At 41.3% G+C, this 22,151-nt stretch overlaps 1 protein-coding gene across 3 annotated transcripts in view; it reads right to left on the bottom strand.

Moving 5' to 3' along the window:
- Enpp6 (ectonucleotide pyrophosphatase/phosphodiesterase 6) overlaps positions 1 to 22,151 on the bottom strand; it is a 260,235-nt gene that overhangs the window by 106,443 nt on the left and 131,641 nt on the right. The window contains exon 1 of one of the 3 annotated variants that reach the window (XM_005373495.2): positions 8,107 to 8,424. The exons of 1 other annotated variant lie outside the window; for it this stretch is intronic. In XM_005373495.2, coding sequence (XP_005373552.1) covers positions 8,107 to 8,347 — 241 coding nt within the window. In that variant the 5' untranslated portion in view covers positions 8,348 to 8,424. Of the gene's footprint in view, positions 1 to 8,106; positions 8,425 to 22,151 lie in introns of those variants that run through there. One more of the 3 variants, XM_013513092.1, reaches the window with a different exon arrangement.

Raw genomic sequence — 22,151 nt, 5'->3', positions numbered from 1 at the left:
TACCAATGTAGTATTTGTAACTCATCACATTAAAATTAAAAGTTATTTCTGCTCCTCTGCATGGGAGGATTATGCATCCCTGAACTACTGCCCTCAGCTTGGCAATATGGAATGTGAGCGAGCGTGACTTGCACTACCTCTGAGCCGATGTTTTAAGCCCTATAACACACTGTTTCTGTTATTTCCCCTTTTACTCCTTCCATAAGAGCAGCATGTCTCATTTAGAAGCCTCTTTTTTCAGCCTGGGACCCAGAATGATGGGGAAAAGGAGCAGAGTTAATTACCAAAGGCCAGAACATAAATGAGAAGTAAGTTATTAAAAGTCTCAAGTGTAGTTTGGAATTTCATGTTACTGCCACATAAGGTAATCTAACCTTACTGATTTTAATAATGGTAATTTTACACATATATTTTATCATTCTGCCCTCATAACAAGCCTATTAGAGAAATTTCACTTCTTTCATTTTACTAATAAAAAATATTAAAACTAGAAAGTTGCTGTTCAAATTCTGAAAGTTCAATAGTGACAAAATGGATGAAATTAGACCTTCTATAGTAAATTCATAGCACTCTACACTACACCATGTATTATGTGCAAATGTAAAGAAACGTTGAAGTCTAGCCCTCAGTATGTACTACTGTGACCCTATTTGGAAGTGAGGCATCTACGGATATATTTGAGTTAAAAAGAGATTATTAGAGCACATACTAATTGAACATGGTTGTTATCCTTATAAGGAGAAGAGACGCAGAGAGAGGCACACAGGAGAACATCTTGGAACATGGAGGCAAAGATACATTTGCAAGCCAAAGAATGTCAAGGATTAGCAGCAATGTTAAAAACTGAGAGAAAAACATGAACACATCTTCCTGCAGAGCCTTCAGGGCAAGGATGTCCCCACTAACACCTAACAGACTTCTAGCCTTGAGAGCTGTGAGTTGTTGTAAGCCACCCAATGTGTAGTAATCTGCAGTAATCTGTTGCCAAACAAATGGCAACACTAGGAGTCTAAAATACCCTAATTCCTTGGATTTCAGGGCAAGACTTATCAGAAACTCATAGTTGCTAGTCTTGAGGATCCAAGTGGCCTGTCTAGAAACTCTCCGGTCCTCCATGGGCAGCCTAGTGTTACAGTCTTGTCTGGTGAGTTTCTAAGGCCTGTTATAACCAAGCAGCACAGACTGCGCAGGAAACATGTTGGACACAGTTCTGGAGGCTGATAATCCTGGAGCAGGTGTCAGGAGCGTTGGTTCCTCAGGCCTGCTGCTTGGCTTACAGAGATCCATCTGCTCTGTGTATCTTGACATGGTCTTGTTGCTGGGCCTGTTTTGGTCCTAATTTCCTCTTCTTATAAAGATACCAAAGATATTCGTTTAAACTCTATTCTGATGATCTTATTTTATAATAATTATCTAGTTAAAAACCCTTTCTCCTGATGTAATCACCTTCTGAAATATGCGGGTTAGGACTTTACAACACGAATTTCAGGGTGGATACAAGTCAGCCCAACACACCCTCTCGTGTTCCAAAATATCTAAGGAGATTCTCATGTTGTCTGCACTGGCCACATAAGTACTGTGGGGTGGATCTTGAGAACACAAAGATGGCCCTGAGTATCAGACCCACTCTTAAGTCCGACAGCCAGGACCACAGAAAACCATGCTGTATCTCTCCTCTTACACGTCCCTGAGATGATCATGTGTTGCTTGCTCATTGTCTTACTGTTGCTTCTGCTTTGTTGGCTTCAACAATCATGACTGCAGTTATGTTCTCCCTTGGGCTATGGCGACTTCTGTTCTAGTTATGTTTTCTCCCTTCGTCCTGTCCTCTTTGACCCCCTGCTTCTCATGAGTGACTCTTCCTCCAACCTTTTTGCTGCCTCCAACTTTATCATTAAAACATAAAACAAAATTAAAAGACGTACTTTGAGAATAATAGGATTATTTAACATAAATGATAGTTGGTTCCCTGAATGACTCTCAATTACTTTCACAGGAGTAAAGCACAATTTCTGTTTTTTATATCCTGCTTATTGGCTCAGAAGTATCTAAAAGTAAACTGGGCTATTCATCAATTTCCTTGAAACTTTGCATGTTTGGATTATCGTTATAATGTTCCTTCAATGCATTTTATGTGGAGAAGATAGAAATGACTAAACAAGTTGGTGCTATAATGAAAAATGAGGAAAGAAAGAGGAAAAGGAATGATGAGGGATGGTAGGCAGCTTTAGTTACGGTGACTGGGGAGACATCTGTGCTACAGGGATTTAGGGAAGAGATCTGAAAAAGAAGTAAATCTTGGGTCTCTCTAGGAGAAAAGTTTCCAGCTGGAACGCACAGAAGGTCCAACTGTTCTGTGATGGACACATGCCTGGGTCAGCGGGACACCAAAGTGATGAATGTGTGGCGGCCAGGGAAGACCATTTGGAATGAGGTGAGAATGAAGCTGGGATAGCCTGTGTGGCCAGTTCTGTGAAGGTTTTGGATTTCACTTGCAGCGAAGACTGGCTCTCCCAGAGGGTTTGAATGAACAGATGTGTGTTTTACAAGAACTGCTCTGGCTTCTCCATGGAGAATGGATGAGAGGGCACAGAGGGTTGAGAATTGAGGATTGGGAACAAGGAGGTGGTGTCAGGCAGCCATGAGGCTGAGTTGGGGTGTCTTATCCAGGTGGGAGCAAAGGAGGAGGGGGAGTGGAGACATTGAGATGGACCCTAACAGTGCAGCTGACTCAGGCTGTGAGACAGAGAAAGGTCAGGAAGGTGATGAGGAAACAGAGAAGGGAACAGGGAGGAGGAGGAGAGAGGAAGGGGTTCTGGTACTCAGGTGGACTGTCGGGGAGGAGGCGCAATGTTGTGCCGAATGCTGGTCCTTGGTTAGGACGTCAGGGTAAAGGATGAACTCCGGACCACTAAGAGGTCACCATGGTATGGATTTGGTACAAGAAGTGCTGAGAAGAGAAGAAGCGGGTCCCCCAAAGGTAGATCATTTGTTTGAGGACATACATAAACGTAAGGAGCAACATGCAGGGGTGAATTCCCAAGTCAGTGCTGATCTGGGGGGAAAGAGAGGAGAGGGAGGCTCGTCCATCCTCCCTGGTGCCTGGGTGGGTGGAGATTTGTGGGTGCCTCCTCTCAACAGCCTGGGTTCTTCAGAAGGCTGAGGGTGTGGTTTTTGTTCAAAATGCAATTGCTCAGGTACTTTCTGTATTCATTTCCGTTGGCCCTAACAATGACTGTTTTAATTTAAATCAGACAGTTACTTAAAAGTGGGGGTACCATACCTTACCTTCAAGTCTGTAGAATGTTGGGTCCTTGATACCTGGTAGGAATTTACATCACACATAATTTCTAGGAGTATGATGAGAAATGCACTGGCACAGATAGTGATTCTGAGCAGTTAACGTCCTGGCTTTTCTTTGATGGAGGATTAACAAAGTAGTATTATTCAGGTTCTCACTGCCACCTGGGCCAGTCCTGGGGAGACCTCTGATCTGGATCTCAGGGCACCGTGCACAGCCTCCTGGCCAGCCCAAGACTCAGGCTCAGAGCCCTGCACTAGGGCTGTATGAGAATCGGGCCTTTGATGCCTCTTTCAGTCTTAGTTCTGTTATTGACCTTCTGAGGCATCTAGGACAAATCCCCCAACCTCCCTGCACTTTATTTACTAGTTTTTAAATGTTGAAATGATGATATACTATATACCAAATGTATTTCAGCATGTGTTTGTATCTTGGTGGATTGTTCACAGTAAAAATATAATTCCTGGACTAGCTTCCCTGCTACTCAGGGCATTTCTGGGCCTCTTTCTCCAACATCTTAACCAGAGCTATTCAAGAATTACAAACAAATGTTGCCATCAGCCTTAGCAAAACAACACTAAATGATAATATCTTAAAACATAAGCAGAATTTTCTCTTACTTGAGAAATCTTTGACCTGGTTGAACAAATCACAGCCTTCCTCCTTGATTTTGTGTTAAACTTCACTAAATCAGATGTGAATTTACCCCCAAAGAGAGAAAAACTTTACAAAAAGACCCACAGTGAGATAAACTGAAACAGAAAGCATCCCAACAACATTTAAACGGCAGTTGCATTAAGCTGATCACACGCAGCTCTCTAGAAAGACAGCTTATTCGTAAAGTAGGAGCTAATGACCAATGCCATGCTTGTGGCTGTTTCTCCTAGGTCAGAGCCACTTTTAAAATATTTTCCTCTCCACTGTCCTCTGTCACGTATTGGGAAACTAGTCTGATCCTTTGTGCTTGAGTCTGCTTGGGATGCCATAACAAGTACCATAGACTGCGTGGCTTAAACAACAGACATTTATTTTTCACAGCTCTGGAAGTTAGAAGGTCAAGATCAAGATGTTGGCAGAGTTGGTTTCTTCAAAGGCCTCTCACCGGGAGTTGCAGAGGGCCTCCTCCTTGCTCCGTAGTAACATGGCCTTCACTCTGTGCATGCATATGCCTGGTGTCTCTTCTTTCTGCTATGAGAACACCAATCATATTGGAATAGAGTCCCACTCTAACAGCCCCATTCTACCTTAATCACATTTTCAAACAGCTTATCTCCAAATACAGTTACATTCTAAGGTACTGAGGATTGGAGTGTCACTTTGAATTCGGGTGGAGCATGAGGCACTATCCAGCTCACAACACCTTGTCATTCATTTAGATTATTAAAAGATTATCAGTTCTTCGAATCTCTCTCCTCAACTTCAATGTAAGATACTTGGATACAAGGGCCTAAGATGCAACATTCCCAGCAATAAACTGCTTGACTGCTCTTCTTGACTACGTATTGGAATTCTATTCACATTTGTCCTAACACAAACACGTTTGGAGGGAGAAACAACATCAGCCGCAGTGGTTTCACGACAGTGACTGAGCTGGATGATTTCCAGATTTCCATATAATATGACTCTTGGTTTTCCATCACCACCTGCATGATTCCCCTATGAAATTCTCGTCTAAGGAGATTTAGCTGTTTGCTTAATTTCTATGCGAAGACCTCTCAAGAGTGGTATACCAGTCTATTTTTTGTTACTGTAGTGAGATATCTGAGGCTGTGTAACTTTATAAAGAAAAGGAGTTCCTTTAGCTCATAATTCTGAAAGTCTCAGATTGGGAGGCTCCATTGGTTTGGTCTCTGGTGACTGCAGATGACGTCATGGTGGGAGCACACGTGGGTGGCAGAAATCCCATCCTGAAACAGGACACCAGAGCACATTTGGAGTCCAGGCTCCCAAAACATCTCACTTTGGCAAGAGCTCACAGAGCTCAGAAGAACTACCTCAGGCCCTTCTGAGGGCAGATCCTCAATGACTTAAAGCACTCTCACTAGGCCCCACCTCCTGAAGTTCCAGCCTATTTCCCAACACCACACCCTTCAATGCATGAAGCTTGGGGATCAAACATAGAACACGGCCAGCCCCAACTTTCTAAGCTCCCCACCATTGATCTCTTTCATGTTTGCATCCAGCAGTACCTGACATCCTGGCCTGGTTGGCGCCTGGCAATTCATTTCATTTTACTTTACAGCTGAGGAAACAGAGGCCCAGGGCTGGGTAATGGCCTTGCTTGCTGAAGTCTTCCCTGTAAGGACTTTTGTTCCCCCGACTTTAAGGCTAGCTTTTATTTTCTAGTAACCCATCATTCTTCACTATGCAACGAGAGGAACACCAAGGGCTTTCTGTCTTATGCACAACAATTTGAATAATGAAGTGAGATCACATCCTCTGTTGTGAACTCCTAGGAACCCTAAAACAGAATATCTTTTGATACTCAAAAGATCTAGCGAAACAATTTTGTTGGCTCATAAAATGCTCAAATGCTCATATTTAAGTATAATCCCCAATAGATATATCCTTCCTTATATGAAGAAAAGGGAGATTTTGTCAACAACAGGTAGAAAAATAAGTATGATTATATTTAGGAAAATAGTCTTAATTTATCCCTGAGTCTAGGATGGTGAAGATGATATCAGCTTTATGGCCTGCTATCTCCTCATCTGCAAATTCTGTCCTAGAGCTGTGTTTTCTCCACAGGTATGAGGAAAACCATACCCAAAGACATTTGTACATAAACATGAGGCTTGTTAGAACATCCTGATTCAGTATTTTTCTAGAAAAAGTAGAAAAGTTAACTTATGTACCAAGCTGACTTTCACATTAGGTAATATATTTTTTCATCTGAAAATACATAGGCAGGACACGTTTGGAGATTTTGTGTTCCCACTTGGGCCCAACTTGGTTCAGAAATGAGGGTAAGAGCTTTGTCACACTCTTGGGAACTGCACTCTTCTGCCATCAATAGGGTTCTTCTGTCCTACATAGACAAGTGAAAACACCCAGAGCCTGAAAAGAAGGTGTGTCTCAGTGTGACAGAGGCTTTGTGCAAATCACTCGCTGTGCCAAATCAGGAACGTGGGTCTGACAAACAAAAGGACGTGTCACTGGCTTGGTTTCTCTGTGGAGCTTGTAATGGTCCCTTTTTGCTTACTGAAGTCTGACTTCCTGAAATAGATTTTGTCCATTTTCTACTGTAATTGAGAAAGCTGCACGTGGCAGTTTATGAATCGTGTCTCCCAGCAAAGCTGTGAAAGACAACTGGAGTGGGGGTGGTCCGCATGTGTGAAACTCCCAGCCCAGGGCTAGAGTCAGGCTGGGATGTACAATGACATCTATGTGCGGCCCAGCAGCCTGCAAACTGCTTCCCCACAAGGGCAGAAGTGTGCCAAGGGAGGACGAGAGAGTCTTTTGTTAATTCTGTTTATCTTAGAGACTGGTTATTTGTCTGTTGGGGGAAATAAAAAAACAAATAAATAAATTCCTTGCTTGTATACAGTCTGATTTTTCTTCTCTCCATGTCTTCACTTCTACTTCTCCAAAGCATTTTTTTTCTTTAATTTGGGCATCAACCTCTAGCATTTTTATGTACAGTGTACCTATATATAGTACCCATACATGCCGTCAGAGATTGCAGAGTTCTCATCCCTCTCTGTTAACATAAATTTTTATGTTCCCCCTGTGCTCAGAACACAGAGCTAAGAATATCCATATTTTTGGACTCCTTTGACTTTGATGTTCTATAGAGATCTGTCATGAGATACCAGTGCTCTCATCCCCTTTCTATTTACATACTTTACAAGAGTTCTTCCTGAACTCAGAGCACATAGTTAAGTCTTGCATAACCAACAATAAGAGTACATTCTTAACAGCCTGCCTGGATAGTTTGCTAAGTTCTGAGAGGCTCTTTCTGGCCCTGATGGAAGTTGTATGAAAAACAGTCCAGAAGCTGGGGATCCAACGATGTAAACAGAAAAAATGCTGCACAGCTCCTGTACATCAGGGCCAGAAAGAGGTGAAATCACATTTGGAGTTCTAACAATTCCAGAAGCAAGTCATCTTCAGGCAAATCCACTTAACCAAATGCAGGTAGTCTGAGTTAACTGGAGTTTTGTTTATTTGAGGGAGTTGTTTGGTTTACTTACTTGCTAAAGATGCTGGAAGTTAAAACTACTGCTGGAATCTGAACTACCCAATTACTTTCATCTTTGTTCATTATACATGACTGAAAAGGACAAGAGAGGGACGAGGCATTGAAGAGTCTGATCTAAAATCTCCTCCAAGTAGTCTAGGAACAAGACTCCCATCTGGGGATCCACGGATAACCTGCAGTTACCATATTGATAAACCAGCCAACAAACACAGCCCTACGATGACAGGTGACTGAGAAGCAAAGAGACAAAAGAAATGTGACAGGGACACATGGATACCTGTCCATTTTCTTGCACTTGCATTTAGAAAACATAGAGTTAGCTGGAATCTTTATTTGTAAAACAAATAGCCACATTTTTAAATCACAAAATATCATCTCCTGATATAGTTGTCTCTTGTCCACACTGACAATACAAAATAGGCCCCTGGGATAACTGTGGGGAGAAACACGACTATGAAAAAAAATCTTAGCTAAGAACAGACTCTTGTGCATCTTTTGCATTCCAAGGGACTAAGGAAACCTGCACATTTAAATAAGATTCCCGACGCCAGGCACTAATGTGAGACCTCCCCTCCCCTCTAAGACGAGGACACATGGTACTCACCAGTCATGAGAGAGTAGTAGTTGGGATACGAGAGACTAGGAAAGTCTGGAGTCAAGTAATCCACTTTTACTCCCCTGCTGACAATCTCTTTGAAACCGGGCAGTGATTCCAGAGCCTCATCACTGATGTAATCTGAACGAAAACCATCCAGGAGAAACACCAGGAGCTTCCGGTGGGCAGAGGCTGGCTGAGCCAGGCTGAGCCCAAGGACCAGCAGGAGTACCCCACGCTTTACTGCCATGCTGCCAGGAGCCTGCCAGAGCCCAGCTGGCACAGCTGTCCCCTGGCAAAGACTGAGGATGGAGGATCTGTAGCTATTCTCTCTTCTAGGGGCTGGACCTTGAGCTGCTGGCCTTCCTAAGCCAAGTTCACTTTCAAAATTTAAAGGAACAGCACTCCCTTTTAAGAACATCTCTACTCACCCTTCACTGTACTCACCAACTGCCTTTGGGTAAGCTGAGCTCCCAAACAGCCCAGACCTAGCACTGGGGGAGAGAATCCAACCTTTATTATTTTGGGTGAATGCTCCCAAAATACACACAGTCACAGAGAGGTGGAATTTAGAAGATGGCAAAGACAGCACAAACTTTGTTGTCATACTAACCAGAGGGAGGAGCCAGAGAAAAGGCCATCTTTTAATTTGTTGTCCTCCCACATCTCTGCCTAATTTAAACTTTCTGACTTCTTCACTGACAATTTAGTAACCCAAAGCTCTACTTTAGTATGCAAACCACAGACAATGAATTTAGGTGGACCTCTTTGTAAACTTTATAGCATTGCCTCTAAAGAAATACTATCTAAAGACAAACAAATTGTCTAAATCTCTGACATTTATTTGTCCTTCATGTGTCAGGTATATAGAGTGCTATTAATTTATTTTCCAAATACAAGTAACTGTTGGTGGCTGTAGGAAGAAGCTGGTTTAGAGAGGAACCATAGAATCAGAGAGAAGATTCCAAAGTTGGACAACAGGAGATCTTTCCTGATAGGCTGATCTGAGGCAACATCCTCAGAGAATGAAAATGAGAGAAAGAGCTTGAGGATGGGAATTTAGAATGGAAAAGAAGAGCTAGAAATAACCGAGCAAGCTTCAGGACAGAAAGGACGAGGCAGGGGAAGGAATCCGAGGGTCCTGGGGCTCAGCGCCAAGGAGGTCAGCAAAGGGCAGCCAGGCACAGGTGGGCAAGGGCACACACTTAGCACTAAGTCCCCAGATGTGGCGGACTCCCGAGAGTAATTCTATCATCTACTCTAAAATTAATTGAGATAATTCGTGTAAAAGGAGATAAACCATGCATGGTCATAGCAAGTACTTAAAGTTAGACATTATCAGTGTCACCTTTACTATTGCTTAGATCCTGACGGAACATGAAATGCTTCAGACACAACTTGCTAGGGGCTCAGCAGACTCATACACCAGCCACTCTCCTCTGGATCAATTCTAAAGTGCTTCTCCCAGCCCTGCCCACTGTCCACGCCTTTCCTGATTCTTTTGTTCTATTGTGTTTAAACTCAAGTTCTCTCATGGCTCAATGTCACTTCTAAATCATCCTGAGACACATCAACAAATTACCACTCTCATCTCAGGTGACTTGATCAAGGATCTGCTTTTATTTTTTTCCAGTAAGAGGTAATGCTTTTTTACAATTTCAATTGCAATGCAATTTTTTCATTAAAACATTTTTAAAAGAGGGGAGTTTACTCTTAATGTTTGTTAGTTTGAAAACACATTGTTACTTATATATTTTTTCATCTAAACATGAAAAAGAAGGGAAGGGAAAGGAAGAAGAAAGGACAGGAGTGGAAAGAGTGAAGAAGAGGAGACAAGAAAGAAAAGAAAAGGAGAAGAGAGACGGGATGGGAGGGCAGCAGAGGGGAGATGAAAGGAAAGGGAAGGGAAAGGAAGGGAAGGGAAGGGAAGGGAAGGGAAGGGAAGGGAAGGGAAGGAAAGAAAAAGAGAAAGGAAAGGAAAGGAAAAGAAAATAAAAATGTTCTGGGGAACTGGCAAGCTGTGTAGACACCAAGCATCACACACATTAAAAGAATTTCTTCCCATGGTGAGACACAAGGAAGCAAGAACCCCAGCTATGTATCATAATGTGTCAGTTCCTCAGCATTCAAATTTTTTTGACTCTAATCCAGGAGCTATAATAGCAAACAATAATAGCAAACAATCTGCCCTGTGAATGGCCCCTAGGCTAACTTTAGGAATGGGAAGGCACTTCAAATCTTAAAGATGAACATAAAGGGACCATGCACTTTTCTCTGCCCTGAGCAGGAATACATCCAAAATTATGGCTCCCTGAGTGCCCCATATAGTTGTCGAAGAGAGAAGCTCTGAACAAATTTGTTCAAAATCATTGCCCATAGACCACCCTTCCACTCCAAAGCTCCCAAGTGTCCAGGGATGTTACTGATGTAGCTGAGGTGAGGGCATTGTTTATGTAACCTGTATTATTTTATGGTGATAGTTATGATATGTTGTTTCATAATCTAGTTGGACAGTTTCTTTAATGTGTTAGATCAACAAATTATTGCTAAATAAGCATCTTTCATATCCATAGTTATTAATATATGAAGAAGCAAAAAAATATATAGGATGGAATTCAAACCAAGTAAATCCCAGTGTATCATATAGTCAGATTCTTATTCTTATGCCTTCAGAACTAGAAACATTTGGAAAAAAAGCTAAGAGGCAATAGACTAAAAACAGCAAATCAGAGTGTTTAATATTCATTGCCCAAGGCCTCATGTTCTGTTGTGCCCGACACACTCATGTGTTGCATGTTTGCTCCTCAGCCAGTGGTGCAATTGGGAGGTGATGAAAACATTAAGAGCCGGGGCCCAGCTGGAGAAAAGAAGTCACTGGGAGGATCCTTGAAGGGTATATCAGGACCTCAGCCTTTTCTTTCTTTCTGCTTCCTGGCTCCCATGGAGTGAGCAGCTTTCTCCACCCATACTCCATAGCATGATGTTCTGCCTCACCCCAGACCTAGAATCAACAGACTGTAACTGACATGGCTGCTATGTTACTACAATGGAGTGGAAAATCACAACTATAATCACACTTGTACAGCTCTCAGAGACCTATAGCATTGGATAATGGCGCTTCTGGAAAAGAATATATGGAATTTCCCCTCTTACTTGCTCAATGTAAATGGAAGAGTTCCAGGTATAATGGACAGAAGTCTAGTGTAAATCAAGAGAGTCTTGGCCTCTACAATAATTTCAAGACTTAAATCTGCATATACTAAGGATCCTTGAATGACTGTCTCCTTGAGTAAGAACAAAGACCTTGCCACATTGCAAAAATGTATACTGTTCATCTTTCTCCCAGTCTTTCCCCCAGATTGTGCATCAGGATGATTATGCATTAGGGAATATGAAATAATAAAAATCTCTGGGATTCTGGCTAGAATCTACATTAGTTCTTAGATATGTAAAATATCACCATGGCCCACCAGTCAGAACTGGGGATTAGAGAGTCCAGGTAACCAATGAAACTTTAGCCCAAGGTCCTCTCACAGTGGGCTCAGGGGGTCACCAAGCCCGTCCAGAGGATATTTCTCTAGTTGGAAATGCATAAGTGCAACAGATATTCACCAACCAACAGTAACTCCATATTGGATTGGAGATAAATGAAAGTGAGAAAAGACAAATCAGTAAAATAAAAGTGACAAATAATAGAAGAAATTAATAAAATATAGAAGATAAACATTAGCTTGTGCTGCCTGCTGACAATCCTTGGTATTCCTTGGCTTGCAGCTACAGGACTCCAATCTTTGCCTGCTTTTTTACCTCACCTTCTCCTCTGTGAATTGTGTTTTTTTATTTTAAAGAGAAAAAGATAAACAAATAATGAAACCGAGTTTCAAAACAGGTTAGTAGAACAGTTACAATAGTTGATACATTGTATATTGTTTTCATAGTACTCAATCACAGTACAGGATATAGGCATGACGTCCTAGCTAAACAATATTAGCACAAAACATTCTTTTCAAGGAAATAACAGAAGCTAGCTGTATAACTATCTCAACTATCTTGGGTATATATATATATTTTTTTCTTTTTCCCTTTCTTCCTTTCCCCTTTCCCCCATCACAGTTTGTCTTTTCTTTTGAATAAGTTCTTCCCAGTTCACAATATCTTTTGTACATTGTGAACCTTATTTACTCATTCAGTTCCTAACACTAGTGAGACAATATAATGTTAACACATATGGGTCTGATTTATTTCACTTATGAGTATGGTCTCAAGTTGCATCCATTTACCTGTGAAAGTGTTCCATTTTTCCTTCTTGATGGCTGAGTAGTACTCTATAATATTAAAAAACCACATCATTTTTTATCCATTCCTCAGTTGATGGGCATATAGGTTGTTTCCAAGATTTAGCTATTACAAATTTTGCTGCTATAAACATGGGTGCACATATATCACTGTGGTATGATTTTTTTAGTTCTGCTGGGAAGATACCCAGAAGGGAAATAGCTGGTTCAAATGGGACCTCTAATTCTAGTTTTTGAAGGAATCTACACACTGATTTCCACAGTGGTTGCACAAGTCTATTGTAATGGTTTATACATTGTGTCAACTTGAGAAGTTTAGAAGTTTAACTCAGCAGGGGGCCAGGATACTTACTATGTAAACTTCCTGAGCTTGTGGAAGAAGCGGGCACAGAGATGGTGTAGATAGATAGCTGGCATACAATATAAAGGAGGAAAAGAGGCATGCCCCCCCTTTTGCTCTTGCTGATTTTGCTCTCTTCTACTGCCTTGAACTAATGCCCCTGTGCCATGCCTCCCTGCCTCAGAGCCAGTTAATTATGGGCTGAAACTTGTACAAATTGTGAGCTCAATAAACCTTTCCTTCCTTAATTTGGGGAGTAGGGTATTATTTTGTCTCAGCAATGAGAAAAAAGTAACTGAGACAGAATTTGATACCAGGAGTGGGATCATTGTTGTGACTATACCTGACCATGTGGTTCAAGAGAGTTTGTGAATGGTTTGTGGGAAGAGTTTGGAAAGGTTCAGAGATGCCTGCTAAAAAGTAGAGCTGAAACACCTTAGGCTGTTATATAGGAGACTCTGGTCAGAGCTCAGAAGACCAGAAGACTGATAGAACTGCTAGTGCAGGTCAGGCTCAGAAGGTTTCTGCTGGCAAGAAGAACTGCATTGGCTGATGAACTCCAGACGATGTGTATTATGGCTTGGCAGAAAGTCTGTCTGCATTTTGCTCACTTTACTCATGTTTCCACCTCAAGACTTTGCCTGAGACTGAGATTAAAGGTGGTGGAGTAATTAATCTGCCAAAACAAATTTCAAGGCAGTTGAATGTTGGGGCAACGGCAGGGTTATTGTTGGGGTCTTTTAGCCAGATTTATGTTGAGAATCAAGAGCAAAAGGCCCATCAGGATGGCTTAAAATGTTGTGAGTTTGGCCAGAAAAAAGCTCCAGTAAAGCTGTGGACTGTAAAGATAGAGCTGAGGAGATCTTGACTGCTGAGTAGGAACAGGAAAATATAAAAGATGACCTGAGGGCATCGCACAAAGCAGCAAGTCTCTACACTTTGCAGCCTAAAAAATGTAAAAGTGAAATACTTTGCTTTGAGGAGGAAGCTGCCTCACATCATTTTCCACAATGGCAGCAGCCACACCATGTTCCAGATTGGTGGCTGCCTAGAGAATTTGCTCCTCAGAATTGGATTCAGAGTGCCTGGTGATCCAGGCACTCAACCCCTACAGCCAAGAGAGAGGAATGTCTGGTGACTGCTCCAGCTGGCAGCAGACCTTGACATCATCCATGTGTCCCTGGTTTTAGGTACATGCAGAATACAAGAGTTCTGGGGTTAAAAATGCTTCCACCTCCATTTCAGAAGGCTTAGGTGGCCAGGCAGTGTGCCCCTGAGAAGGCAGTATGTAAAGCTGTGAGTGAGAAGACAAAGGTGCAGTGGAGACCCCAGAATTTTGGAAAAACCACTAATGTGGACAATCTAAGGAAAGTTGCAAGGAGGGAGCAAAACAGGCCTAAAACAGAAGCTGTGGGAGCTGTAACCACCAGAAGTGCCACAGGAGTAGAGTCACTCAAGCCCTTTGGTGCTCACAACTTGCCACAGATGGCTTCAGATGCTGGACGTGGCACTACAGGATTTAGGATTTGCCCTGCTGGATTTTAGACCTGCTTTGGTCTGAGGCCTTTGTATTCCCCTGTTTGTAATTTTTGGAATGAAAACATTTATCTTGTGCTATTGAATGTTGGAAGTGTTCAACTTTATTTTCATTTATAGAGGGCTTGCAGCTAAGAGTTTGTCTTAAATCTCAAAGAATTAAGACTTGGACTTTTCAGTAATGCTGAAACTGTTAGGATTTTAGTAACTCTTAGTGATGGACTAAATACCTTTTGCCTAAAGTCTTTCAGGGCTGGGGGAAGAATGTTAAGGTTCTAATGTAACACATTGTTGATAGACTTGTTATAATGTTATAACATGTTATAGTGTTCAAGTATATTGAACATGTTATAATGTTCAAGTTGTGAACTGATATGAATTAGCAAGTCTTTGGATCTGGAAACTGGTTTAAAGAAAGGTGTCTGGTTACCAAGTTAACAAGGGGTGGATTGTAATGGTTGATACATTGTGCCAACTTGAGAAGTTTACAAGTTTAACTGAGCAGGGGCCAGGATCCTTACTTTGTAAACTTCCTGAGCTTGTGCAAGAGGAGGGCACAGAGATGGTGTGGATAGATAGCTCGCATACAATATAAGGGAGGAAAAGAGGCTTGTTTCCACCCCTCCCCCTTTTTGCTCTTGCTGCTTTTGCTGTCTTCTGCTCTCTTGAACTAGTGCCCCTGTGTCATGCCACCTTGCCTTGGAGCCAGCTGATTATGGACTGAAACCTCTACAAACTGTGAGCTAAATAAACCTTTTCTTCTTTAATTTTGGGTGTTGGGTATTTTGTCTCAGCAATGAGAAAAAAGTAGGTAAGACGTCTATATTTCCACCAACAGTGGAGAAGGGTTCCTTTTTCCCCACAATCTCTCCAGCATTTGTTATTGGTTGATTTTTTGATAATAACCATTCTTTCTGGGGTGAAAGGGAAGCTCAGTGTTGTTTTAATTTGCATCTCTCAAATGACCAGTGATGTTGATAATTTTTTCATGTGTTTATCTGTCATTTGTATTTCTTCATCTAAGAAGTGTGTATTCATCTCAGATGCCCATTTTTGGATTGGGTGTTTGAATTTAAGGGGTCTGATTTTTTTCAATCCTTTATATGTTCTAAATATGTCTTTTGTCTGTGGAACATCTGGATATAATTTTTTTCTCATTCTGTGTGTTGTCTTTTTACTCTGTTGTTGATTTCTTTTGTTATACAAAAGCTTTTTAGTAAAGTGAGATCCTGTTTGTTGATTCTTTGTAATATTTTCCTTGCAGTCTGGGAATTTCTTTGCAGTTCATGAATTCTCTGCCTACACCTATGTCTTTGAGATTTCTGCCAAATTTCTCTTTGAGTAAATTTAGTGTTTCTATTTTAATATTTAGAACATTGATCCATTTGGACTTCAGTTTAGTGCATAGTGATACACATGGGTCTAGTTTTAGTCTTTGGCAAGTGAAGAGACAGTTTTTCCAGCATTAAAGAGACTATCTTTCTTCCAGTGAACATACTTGGTTCCTTTGTCAAAGATAAGGTGGCTGAGTGTGTTTGGGGATGTGTCTGCTTCTTCTACTCTGTTCCACTATCCTCAGGTCTGTTTTTCTTTTTTTTTTTCTTTGTCACACTGATTTTATCACAGTAGCTTTGTAGTATAATTTCAGGTCTGGGATTGTGACGTCCCCTGACTTGCTTTTGGTGCCCAGAGTTGCTTTTATTATGCTAGGTCTTTCTGGTTCCAAATGAATTTTAAGAATGTTTTCTCTAGATTCATGAGGTATGATAATGTTATTTTGATTGGGATTGCATTAAATCTATATAGCACTTTGGGAGCATGGCCATTTTTCTACGTTGGTGCTTCCTATCGAAGAGCAAGGGATATCTTTCCTTATTCTGATATCTTTTTCAATCTCCATTCTTAGGGTACTGTAATGTTCACTGTACAGATCTTTTACATCCTTTGTTAGATTGATTCCTAAGTATTTCATTTTTTGGATGTTATCATGAAGGATTTGTTTTCCCTAATTTCCCTCTCTGTGAGTTTGTTGGCTGTGTACAAGAATGCTATTGATTTTTTAGTGTTGACTTTGTGTCCTGTTACATTAATGAATTTGGATATTAAATGTACAAGTGTTTTAGTGAGTTCTTAGGGTCTTCTATGTACAGTATCATGTCATCTGCAAATAATGATAATTTAACTTCCTCCTTTTCCTATCTTTACTCTCTTCAATTTTTTCTCTTGTCTAATTGCTTTGGCTAGTGTTTCCACAACTATATTGAATAGAAGTGGTGATAATGGACATTCTTGTCTTGTTCCTGATTTTAGAGTGAAAGCTTTCAGTTTTTGACCATTTAATATTGTATCAGCTGTTGGTTTGTCATAGATGGCTTTTTGCATTCTTGCCTTCTAGATCTGATATTCTATCCTCGTTTTCATTCAATCTGGTGCATATATTTTCAATGGAGGTTCTAATCTCTTGCATTTCTGTTTGAATCTGTTTCATTGATTCCTTTTCTTGCCTATGTTTGGCATTCATGGTTTCCATTATTTTCCTGAGCTCCTCTATTTGTTTATATGTGTCTGCTTTAATGTTTTTTATTTCAATAGTCATTTCTTTTTGCACCTGAGATATTACTTTTTCCATGGCCTCTTCCATTTGTTTCTTCACTTCTGCAGCTATCATTTCAGAGAGTTCCTTCCATTGGCTTCTGATTTCTTCTGCTCTAGACTTCTGCTCTCTTTCTGCTCTAGACTTATCCTGGATGGACTGGGTGTTTGCAACTACATTTTGCTTTTTCATCTTGTCAATTTCTATTTTCTATTTCATTTTGTTTTCTGTGTTGATTTTTAAAATTTCTGATGTTAGATAGCTTTATCACTGATGTGGAGGCTTTCCTAGGAGGTGTCCATTCCTCAGGGTGTCTCCTCTAGCTGGCATCACTGTCACTTCTCTCACCAGCACCACCATATTCCTCTCACTGGCAACCATCCTGGAGCAATGAAGGAAGCACACAAGGTGGACCTACAGTCCTCTCCACTCTCTCCCTGGAATCACCATCTAAGCTCAGAGCACAGACTCACATTCCACTTACTCGCACCGCTGTCTGTCTGTCTATCTATCTCTATCTATCTATCTATCTATCTATCTATCTATCTATCTATCTATCTGAGTTAAACTGGCCTTAGCCTTTCCCACAGTAACACTAGCTTCAAAAAAGTGAAAGGAATGGTATTTTAAAGTGTCAAAATAAAGTAAGTTTGGACCTAAAATTATGTGTCCAGCAAACTGGAATGAGTATTGGAAATACTCACTCTAGTCTGAGTATCTGATGAAAATATCCTCAGGCCTTTTTAATCCCCCCTCTCTGTCTCTCTCTGTCTCTGTCTGTCTCTCTCTGTCTCTCTCTCTCTCTCTCTGTGTCACACACACACACACACACACACACACACACACAGAGGCATATACATATACACACACTGAAAATTTTTTTAAAATAATATACTCTATAATGAAGGTGAAACTGACAAGTATTTGCTTCAAATAAGTATGACCAAAGTGAAAGAAGAGGAAAAGAGACTTGTAACAACCTGGTACAGCAACACTGTGTTCCATGGGCCAACTCTTGAACAAAGGAAGATTCACTGGTATGGAACTATTGACTGGCTGGAGGCCAAGACTCCAACACAAAGGAAAGGTCCATGGAGCTACTTAAAATCTCCGGTTTGGAACCACTGACACCCTGGGCCAAGACTAGCAATCTACAACGGGGAAAATTCTTCCTGTAACTAAGGTCTAGAGCACTGTTCAGGACAGGATCTGTTGGGTCCCCAGAAAATAAGGAGTCTCAGCATCCAGTGACAGAGAGAGCCCACTTTTCCTGCCAGGCTCTATCCAGCCAGAACTCACAGGAGGCAGAAATGGACCTGAGAAAAATATGCCAACTTTCAGCTGTTATCTTCTCTCTTTCAGGTCTTCCAGCCCAGATACTGGAGGGCCTTCCCATTCAGGCCCCCTTGCTGCACACTACGTCCCCGAGCACTTCTTGGAGAGGGTGATGTGGGGCCTTTTCAGTACAGCTCCTGAGGAAGGAGCCACACTACATTTTCCAGCACAACAAATCACTGACCCCCACCTTTGCACACAAGAAGGGTGAGACTTCCAGATACCCAAGTGACTACTCTTCTCCCCTTACCTCTTGCCCAGATTCAACCTCAAAACTCTGATAAGTGATAAAGTAATTCCAGCCTTAAGCATTCCAATGTTGCCTTTAAAAAACAAAGGTCATTTATTGAGTGAGTTTTTTCCATTATGCAAAAACAAAGCAAATCTTCGATTATCGAAATCATGTATAGGTACTCTTTGATTTATGACAGGACTATATTTCAGTAAACCCACCACAACACGAAAGTATCATAAACTGAAAATGCATTCAGGACACCTACCCTCCTGAACATCAAGCCTTAAAAGCACAGTGCACTACCGAGTGTTCTTATTTACACTCATGATCACGTGATTGACTGGGAGCTGTGGCTCTCTGCTGCTGCCCAGAATCAAATCCTGTACAGCATTTCACTCAGAAAGAGTCAAAGTGCAGTTTCTAATGAATGCATATTAATTTTGCACCCTCAGAAAGCTGTAAGTTGCAGCGCTGTAAGTCAGAGGCCATGTACTTAGAGTGTGCATCTTTAAATTTCCTTAAATGATGTTACTCCAAAGCCAGGCTTGGAAACTACGGCTTACCATAATTGGCAGGAATGGCCAAGCCTAAACAAGACCGTGTCACATCAGGTTTGCATTTTAGAACGCAGGCACTGGAAGAAATAGAGAGGCAAAAGTAATGCCAGTGGAGGTGAGAGTAAGAGTATCCACCTTCTTTAACACTAGGACCTTTAAATGTACTAGTGAATTCATCTAAATATCTTTCTAACTTTGTAAGGTAGTTGATGTATTTCCAGAATGACGGGGTGAGAGAAGTGTTGTCATGGTTGGCAGTAAGCTCCTTTCAATAATACCTGAGTTTGTGCTGATGAGGTGACTTTTGGAGGTTAGGTGAGGGAAGAGGGCTTGATGCTGACTGAATTTTTGGTGGTCAGTGATTTAATTAATCATGCTACCTATTGAAACTGCCATGAAAATCCTAAACAGTGCAGTTCAGGGAGCTTCTAGGTTCTTGAACCCCTGGCAGTGAACAGAGGATGGTGTACCAAAGGAGGATAGGGGGCTGGGGATATGGCTCAGCAGCTTGCCTGCCTGACAAGCACAAAGTCCTGAGTTCAATTCCCAGTATGGGAAAAAAAAAAAAAAAAAGGGCATGGTCTCTTCATACCTCCCCTCTCCCCTGGCTTTAAGCGTCTTTTCCCTTTGGCTGTTCCTGAACGGTGTCCTTCATAATAAACCAGTATTAACGAATGGAGTATTTCTGAGTTCCATAAGGCAGTATAGTAAATTATGCAGCCTGAGGAGGGGGTCATGGGAACCCTTGATTTATACAGCCAGTTGGTCATAAGGACAAGAGGTGAGGTCATGGAGGGATTTCAACTGGTGTCTGAAGTGAGGACAGTCTTGTGGGACTGATCCTTAACCTGTGGTGCTGTTCTGACTCCAGACACTCAACTGGTGTCCAAGAGAACTGGAGAGAGCCAGGTGTAGTGGAACACACCCATATTCCCAGCACTCATGAGGCTGAGGCACAAGGATCTCTACAAGTTTAAGGACAGACTGGGCTAATAGTGAGTTCAAGATCAGCCTGGACTACATAGTGTGGCCCTGCCTCAAAAAACAGAGAGAGAGAGAAGGGGACAGGAGGGGAGAAAGGCGATGGGAAGGGAGGGGAGAAAAGGGGATGTGAAGGGAGGGGAGGGAAGGGAAAGGAAGAGAAGAGAAGAGAAGAGAAGAGAAGAGAAGAGAAGAGAAGAGAAGAAGGGAAAAGAGACAGAGAGGAGGGAGGGGTAGAGAAACACACTGGAGGATTATTCAATATGGAGGGAAAAAATGCCACACATTTGGTGTCAGAAGTGTGAGTCTAGAAACTTTTACATTTTGCCTAACTACAAATAGTCTGAAGTGTTGGAGCTGAAGTTTAAACCCAGGTCTTTTAAAGCCTGTGTTTGAGGGGAGGGAGGATACATTCAGTATTCAAAACTTGGAAGGATCACAGCCTGTGTAAAAAAAAGAACTACACCTTAAATTTCTTTAGTTTATCTTTAATAAACTGAGAGGAAGAGACAGAAAACTCATGATTGGAACTCTACAGAAATATGTATTGTGGGCAGCATTTACTGGTGGGTGCTAAAATTATTGACAAAACCAGAAAGTACAGAAATATTAAAAAAAGATGAAGTATTTCAAAGGGACATAGGAACCAACCTGAAAGAGCCCTAGATGACTAATGCTGAAATAATATAGACCATGAAACCAATAATGTAAGATTGGTATATAACCCAGCATGTAAAATGAATATACAAGTCCATGCTGACTTAAATAAATAAACACACAAGTAAGGGAGAATTGACAAATCTTCCTTTCAGAGAATTCCAAACAATACTTGTAGATACTTCTCATTTCAGGAGCAGGAGCTTACCTATTCGTCAGTTATGAGATGACCAATGGACCTGCTCCCAAAGAAGAGAGTAGAAAAGAGAGAAAAAGCAAATCTGTAGCAAAGAACCTGGAACATATGATGTTAACCAAAGGATGAAGGTTAATATTGCCTGTGATGTCATGTGGATGTCATTTTCCTTCTCAAATAGTGAGCTGAGGACAATGCTTCACTCAGTGATGCCCTTTCAAAAACTCAAAACCTTGGTCTAATCATGGGAAAATGTTGGCAAAAATAAGATCAGACATTTACCTGGCAAGTATCCCTCAAGATTATCAATATCACGAGAAATGAAGGAAAACCAAGAAACTGTCCCCAACCAGAGGCAACTGGGGTGATACTGTGTTATGGTTTGTGTCTAGATGTCCCCCAGAGCCTCGTGTGGTCATAGGGGTTTTGTGAAGGTGGTTGAATCTAGAGTGTGTGATTGATTGGCGATGCAATGCTGGGATTAAGGGTGGGTGATTGCTGGGTCAGTCCACTGGTTAGACCAGCACCGCCCTAATCCTGGTAGACTGGGTACAATATAAGGGATGGAAGGAGGTTTGTTTCATTTTTGCTCACTGCTTTTACTGTCTTCAGTCTCCATGAACTGTTGCCCTGTGCCATGTGCCCCTCTTCCTTGGAGCCGGCTGATTATGGACTGAAAGCCCCACAAACTGTGAGCTAAATAAACCTTTCTTCTTTAACTTTGGCTGTCGGGTATTTTATCTCAGCAGCAAGAAAAGTAAGACACATGGCAAGACACAATTCTTCAGAGGCTCAAAGGTGCAATGTGAGATCCTGGACGAGACCCTGAGCAGGGGGACAATTGAGGATAAATTTGCAAACCCATATAAAGTCTGTAGTTAATAGTACTGTACCAGCATTAATTTCTTAATTTTGAAAACCATGCTGTAGTTGTATATGATCTTAACATTAGGGGAAGTTGACTGAAGTGTTTATAAGAACAATCCACATAACTTTTGCAAATTTTCCAATAATCTAAAACTTTTTCAAGATAAAATGTTAAAAAGATTAAATTAAAACTAGAAGGCTTGTCATTAGCAGCGGGAAACTTGAGAAGATATGGGTTTTTGAAAATACAGAGCAATAGTCTAACAACTCCTCTGTGTTTAGAAGATATGAAAGAAGGTTAGTTAGAGTGTGTCCTTCCCTAAGAATTAAATTTACATTACTTTGCATTTTGTGATAGGAAAATTCTAAGTGTCCTTACTATCACAGGCAGAGATTTTTATTTTTTCTTTTTGAGACAGGGTCTTGCTATGTAGTTCAAGCTGGCTTTGAGCTCATTTTGTA

Source organism: Chinchilla lanigera, unplaced genomic scaffold (assembly GCF_000276665.1).
Source record: "Chinchilla lanigera isolate Chin_1 unplaced genomic scaffold, ChiLan1.0 scaffold00002, whole genome shotgun sequence".
Lineage (NCBI taxonomy): Eukaryota > Metazoa > Chordata > Mammalia > Rodentia > Chinchillidae > Chinchilla > Chinchilla lanigera.
The sequence above is the reverse complement of the archived record's forward strand: the minus strand, read 5'-3'. Positions and strand labels throughout refer to the sequence as shown.